At 42.8% G+C, this 7,272-nt stretch overlaps 1 protein-coding gene across 1 annotated transcript in view; it reads right to left on the reverse strand.

The window, feature by feature from the left end:
- LOC124794226 (protein masquerade) overlaps positions 1–4,125 on the reverse strand; it is a 253,140-nt gene extending 249,015 nt beyond the window's left edge. The window contains exon 1 of the mRNA XM_047258081.1: positions 4,014–4,125. Within this exon, the coding sequence (XP_047114037.1) occupies positions 4,014–4,104 (91 nt within the window). The 5' untranslated portion in view covers positions 4,105–4,125. The remainder of the gene's footprint in view (positions 1–4,013) is intronic.
- Positions 4,126–7,272: the final 3,147 nt, after the last annotated feature.

A 7,272-nucleotide genomic window follows, 5' to 3' on the forward strand; every position in this document is an offset into this window, starting at 1 on the left:
CAGTCATGTAATCAGAGGTCAATTCGATCACCACAGTATTTCCTTTCGTTATAACTGTCAACCAGCAGAGCTGAACAGTTATCGGGAGGCCCACTGTTTAACGTAGAACACGAAACGCGATGTGACTGGGGATTTAGCTTAGGCAGCGCTGTGTCAATAATGAAATCCTGGTTTAAGTGCCAGAAAGACAGCCCGAAGCCAATCGCCAACTTCCTAATTTTGATATATTGATCTATCACTTAACCACTTCGTTATTCGGCTAGAAATGTATTTTCACAAGAAGAATTATATGACAACAGACATAACTTTAGATTTATTGATGTGAAGTTCATTAAATCATTTAGATTGCTAATTTGGGCTGACGCTTCTTTTGCAGTGCGTGGAGCTATGGATATAGTGTGTACGATCACTGGAAACTTGAAAAAATGTAGAATCAATAAATTATATTGGAATAGTTTTTAAAGTGTCGCTTATGAGTAGGTGCCTTGAAATCACAGGAGGTCATCTTCGAGTGTTCACTTCCGTTTCAGCACACAAGAGTGCATTAGTTACGTTCATAAGTTAATCACTGGGTCGCCACGACAATAGTAGGACTGTATTTGAATTAAGTATTACCTAACTGCATTCTCGAAAACTAATTAAATGTTCAATCCGTCCAGAAAATACCCAGAATAAGTAATTTACATTAACGAAGATTCAATAAAATTCTTCTTCTACGTTTACTGTTACGGTATATGGCTCTATGCAGCAGATGTTCACTCAAAAGAATTCGATCAAGAATAAATAGCTGTACACGAATCAGCGACAAGTGTCAGTTACGTTAATTCGATGTCCTCAGTCCACCCGTCCACTCACTGTAAGAAAAACTTAATGTGTTATTTAAAAATTTTCGCAAGGAACGGAACAGTCACATATTCATCCGCGCCGATTATCTCTAAAGTAACGCAACAAGCTATGTGGCCACACACCGGATGAAGCTTCAGAATAAATGAGGGAGTTAAATGAAACGTAAAGGTCTTTTGCTAGAATTAAACACATTAAACCAAAACGTCACATTTCTACAGAAAACCATGCGAGATTTCAGTAACTGTACCAGTTACTGGCCTGCTTCAGGGGATCCATGAGTACGAGAGCAGCAGTTTAAGTGACAATGACTAAATAAAAATTAATGTACTTAGTAAGTTGAGAAGATATCATTTATAGACCCTACGGTGAAATCTTGGTATTTGCTTCATATAGTCGACAACTACGCGACTTCTGCTTATAGAAATACAAAAATAGTTGCGATCAGGCTTTCGTTTTCGATGCACTTTTTATCACTACGGTGCAACTGTATTCTTGAGTGAATGTTCCGAACGAATGCGTATCCTGTTTACAGCCGCAAGTAGATATAACGGAGCACCGAGCACTATGTTGATTTCTGCCCATGGCGAAGGGTGCGTGCAAAAGAAGCGAAAAGTTTTAGATGCTTTGCGAAACGCCAGTGACATAAGGAAATAATTAGATGAAATGCGTGTCATAGTTTAGCGAGCTTCACCTATTATTAAGTTCACGTCTGAAGAGTAGGCACTACCCACAATTGTTCCTCGGAAGTACAAAGCGTGTGCATAAACCAGTACTGGCTTAATTTGACACATATGTGTCACAGAAACATGGGGTAAAACACCAGTACAAGTTCCAACGAGTCACTGTCGGGCTGGGAGTGGTCTGACTTCCCTCCTGCCATTTACTCTTGAGCACTCTTCGAATTTTTGGGATCCTCTTTATATCGAGTTAAAGAGAGTTTTAAAGAATACATCTGGAAACTCCCATAGAGCTAGCCCAAAGAAAAGTCACATTTACTCGGAAAAGACTGTGACGAAAGTTACAAAACTAGTACTTGGTAGAATGAACGAGTCTGCTGCTCAGCAACATATTCCGGGTTGTGACCGAAGGGACGTAACAAGGATTACGGCGCGGACAGAGGTTTATCGATGTCATTTTTTTTCCACTTCCGTTCGCAAATTGAACTATAGCAGCGTCATTAAAACTGCTGCGAAATGTTCTCCATCACGCACAGCACTGAGTTTAGATGCAAATATGGGACGCTGAAGGCTAATGTGCACGAGGAGTTCATTAGGAGAGGGCGAAGGTTAGTACCTGTTCTGTGTACGAGAGGAAACGATATTTTTATCCTCTAGAGCTATGTCATAAAACCTAATGTGTATTCTTTTCTAATGCAGGCCGATTCTGTAATCCTTCACCAAACACCTCAAACTATTGTGTGCAGATTGTTTCATCCATACGCTTATGAAGAAAACTTAATATTAAATATCCATGATCGTAGATAATAATGCACAGCCTTATACAAAAAACTAAGAATTTGTCGACTATAGATGGGAAAAAGCATGCTGGGTAGTAAACAAATGAAGTAAAACATCTACAGTATAACGTTACACTTCTTTCTGCACTAGAAATAATATTTTTACAATAATTTGTCCTACCACATTTTTAGCCAGTAAAGGACATTATGGCAGTTAAAATACGTTCCTCATTCAGCTCCGACACTGCGTATTTAGTAAACCACACAGTTAGATAGTTTCATATGCTATATTTTGTTACACTGTTGCTAATAACGTAGTTGACCTACTCTGTTGCACTACTGTTAAATAACCTACTTCTATGACCCCTCAGCCGCGTACGTAACGATATGTAACGCCTGCAATGGTAGACAAGCCCGTATTACACAGCAGAGCTACTTGTTGGCTACGAAACGCTAAGCTTGCTCAAATCCCTAACCCACTTCAGCCTTTTAACTTGCCTTTCTGTGCGACATGAACAGTTAATCACTCATCAAATGCTGAGCGGAATTAGTATAGCACAGTTGACGAATGGCAAGTGACCAGGTTCGAGTTACACACTTTAGATCTATCACTAACACTCAGAGCACTAATTGCTAAGCTAAAGACCATGAACTTCATCTAAAAAGTAAGTACAGCAAAGATTTTGAAGCTGAATTAGATAAAATTGTGATGACATTATTTATTTGTTCATACTTTCGCCAATAAAAGCTACATACCTAGAGCCTATATCCTAGAGATTATAGTGTTTTGCTGATGATAACACGGAGCTCTTGTAAGTTGAATGTGAGTAAACACTAACTGAATTTTCCTTCGGTACATGGCAGAACATGATAATATTAAATAGGTAACGCTTTCCTAATGACTTGCAAAACATTATTTATTTGGTGATAAATAAGAATTTTTCGCAGCCAAGATCGCGTGTTGAAATATTTTTATTTTCTCAATGACCGGTTTCGACAGGTCTAGCTGTCACCTTCGGTTCTTCTGGAAATAGTATTTCTGTACATGAATCGTGCATCCATGACAAGAGCGCACTCCATTTAAAACATAGGAGTGTGCTCTCGTTATGGTCGTACAATTCATGCACAGTAATAACATTTCCATAAGATCCGAATGTGATGGCTAGACCTGTCTAAACCGGTCACCGAGGATACAAAAATATTTCAAGTTTCGATCCTGGTTGCAAAAATTCTTATTTATCACTAAAGATGAGATCGCCCTCGGCAACATGTGCAACTTAAATTATTTTTTTGGTCACGAACCGGATTTTGACTTGTTAGGCCGAATCTGTTTTTTACTTTTATTTTTCTTTAATCATCGTCGCGAGGCTCTAAGTAATTCTTTTCTGCTCAAAAACCAATGCATACATTGTCAAAACAGAGAGAGATTACACAAAACATTACGAGATACGTATTTTTCACTCTCAGCAAGAACCATATAGCACTTCACGCATGTCAGTGCTGTAGTATAACAGTCGTTGTCCTCCATCCCCTTGTAAGTCAGGGATTAGAGGGTGGAAGAGCAGTTCAGTTTTAGCTCGCGTAAAATGGGCTTACTCAACTCGAAGTACTTGCCCAAAAGAAGAGCTCCTAGGAAGATTGTGCAAGCCTGATGATGGCATCGACGGTACGTACGACCGAGAGGAGTTGCTAGGCTACAGCGGCCGCTCACCAGAGATGAAGCTGTCAGCGATGCCCTGCGCACGGACGGCGGGCAGCCCGGCGGCGATCGCGAGCGCAGCAAGCAGCAGCGGCGACCTCATGGCTCGTAACCTCTGCTGTCCCGTCCCGTCCTGTCAGCCTGACAGCTGGGCGCACACTGCCCGCCGGACCACAACTGTGCCGCGGCGGCGCCAGTTGCAGCCAACGACCGCGTGAGGCGCCACTGGCGAGCTAGTCACGCATAAGCTGTACGTTTACGCCAAGTGGCAAAAATCATGGGATAGCGATATGCACATCTACAGACGACGGTAGTGTCGTGTACCTGGCAGAAAATCGAAAGAGATTCTGGTCGTATGTGAAGTATGTTAGCGGTAAGAAACAATCAACGCCTTGAAACTTCCTGGCAGATTAAAACTGTGTGCCCGACCGAGACTCGAACTCAGGACCTTTGCCTTTCGCGGGCAAGTGCTCTACCAACTGAGCTACCGAAGCACGACTCACGCCCGGTACTCACAGCTTTACTTCTGCCAGTACCTCGTTTGGAAGGTAGGAGACGAGGTACTGGCAGAAGTAAAGCTGTGAGTACCGGGCGTGAGTCGTGCTTCGGTAGCTCAGTTGATAGAGCACTTGCCCGCGAAAGGCAAAGGTCCCGAGTTCGAGTCTCGGTCGGGCACACAGTTTTAATCTGCCAGGAAGTTTCATATCAGCGCACACTCCGCTGCAGAGTGAAAATCTCATTCTGGAATCAACGCCTTCTCTGCACGATAGCAATGGAGATACTATCGAAGACGTTGCTGCCAAAGCAGAGTTACTAACACAGTCTTCCGAAATGCCTTCACAAAAGAAGACGAAGAAAATATTCCAGAATTCGAATCGAGAACAGCTGCCAACATGATTAACGTATAAGTAAATATCCTCGGAGAAGTGAAGCAACTTAAATCACTTAACAGAAGCAAGTCTTCTGGTCCAGACTGTACACCAATTAGATTCCTTTCGGAGTATGCTGATGCATTAGCTCCACACTTAACAATCATATACAACCGTTCGCTCGACGAAAGATCCGTACCCAAAGACTGGAAAGTTGCACAAGTCACACCAATATTCAAGAAAGGTAGTATGAGTAACCCATAGAATTACAGGCCCATATCGTCAACGTCGATATGTAGTAGGATTTTGGAACATAAATCGTGTTCGAACATTATGAATTACCTCGAAGAAAACTGTCTATTGACACACAGTCGACATGGGTTTAGAAAACATCGTTTATGTGAAACACAACTAGCTCTTTATTCACATGAAGTGTTGAGTGCTATTGACAAGGGATTTTAGATCGATTCCGTATTTCTGGATTTCCGGAAGGCTTTTGACACTGTACCACAGAAGCGGCTCGTATTGAAATTACGTGCTTATGGAATATCGTCTCAGTTATGTGACTGGATTTCCGGTCAGAGAGTTCACAGTTCGTAGAAACTGACGGAAAGTCATCGAGTAAATCAGAAGTGATTCCAGGCGTTCCCCAAGGTAGTGTTATAGGCCCTTTGCTGTTCCTTATCTGTATAAACTATTTGGGAGACAATCTGAGCAGCCGTCATCAGTTGTTTGCAGATGACGCTGTCGTTTATCGACAAATAAAGTCATCAGAAGACCAAAACAAACAGCAAAACGATTTAGAAAAAATATCTGAGTGGTGCGAAAAGTGGCAGTTGACCCTGAATAACGAAAAGTGTGAGGTCATCCACATGAGTACTAAAAGGAACTCGTTAGACTTCGGTTACACGATAAATCAGTCTAATCTAAAAGCCGTAAATTCAACTAGATACCTAGGTATTACAATTACGAACAACTTAAATTGGAAGGAACACATAGAAAATGTTGTGGGGAAGGCTAACCACAGATTGCGTTTTATTGGCAGAACACTTAGAAAATGTAACAGATCTACTAAGGAGACTGCTACACTACGCTTGTCCGTCCTCTTTTAGAATACTGCTGCGCGGTGTGGGATCCTTACCAGATAGGACTAACGGAGTACATCGAAAAGGTTCAAAGAAAGGCAGTACATTTTGTATTATCGCGAAATATGGGAGAGAGTGTCACAGAAATGATACAGGGTTTGGGCTGGAAATCTTTAAAAGAAAGGTGTTTTTCGTTGCGACGGGATCTTCTCACTAAATTCCAATCACCAACTTCCTCCTCCGAATGCGAAAATATTTTGTTGACCCCGACCTACATATGGAGGAACCAACACCACGATAAAATAAGGGAAATCAGAGCTCGTAATGAAAGATAGAGGTGTTCATTCTTTCCGAGCGCTATACGATATTGGAATAATAGAGAATTGTGAAGATGGTTCGATGAACCGTCTGCCAGGGCCGGCCGGAGTGGCCGAGCGATTCTAGGCGCTACAGTCTGGAAACGCGCGACCGCTACGGTCGCAGGTTCGAATCCTGCCTCGGGCATGGATGTGTGTGATGTCCTTAGGTTAGTTAGGTTTAAGTAGTTCTAAGTTCTAGGGGACTGATGCCCACAGCAGTTAAGTCCCATAGTGCTCAGAGCCATTTGAACCTCTGCGAGGCACTTAAATGTGATTTGCAGAGTATCCATGGAGATGTAGATTTAAAAGTGCAGTGCACTGGCAGAGCTGTCATATGTAGTCAGGTGATTCTTGTGAAAAGGTTTCCGACGTCATTACGGCCGCGCGACGGACATTAACAGACTCCGAACGCGCTCTATGGTAGTTGGAGCTAGATGCATGGGATATGCCGTTTCGGAAATCGCTAACGAGTTTAATATTCCGAGATCCACAGTATCAAGAGTGTGCCGACAATACCAGATTTCAGGCATTATCTCGCACCACGGGCAACCTAGTGGCCGACGGCATTCACTTAACGACCGAAGAGCAGCGGCGTTGCGTAGACATGTCAGTGCTAACAGACAAGCAACACTGCGTGAAATTACCTCAGAAATCATTGTGGGATGTATGACGAACGTATCCGTTATGATAGTGTGCGAAGTTTGGCGTTAATGGGCAATGTGAACAAACGCTCGACGCGAGTTTCTTTGCTCACAGCACGACTTCGCCTGCATGACATCGCTGCAGCGCCTCTCATGGGATCGTGACCAAATAAGTTGGACCCTAGACGTCTGAAAACGGCGGCCTGGGCAGATAAGTCCCGATTTCAACTGGTAAGACCTGACGCTACTCGAGAATGGCGTAGGCCCAACGAAGTCATGTATCGTAGTTGTCAACAAGGCATAGTGCAAGCTGGTGG

The sequence above is a fragment of the Schistocerca piceifrons genome, chromosome 1 (assembly GCF_021461385.2).
Source record: "Schistocerca piceifrons isolate TAMUIC-IGC-003096 chromosome 1, iqSchPice1.1, whole genome shotgun sequence".
Taxonomy (NCBI): Eukaryota; Metazoa; Arthropoda; class Insecta; order Orthoptera; family Acrididae; genus Schistocerca; species Schistocerca piceifrons.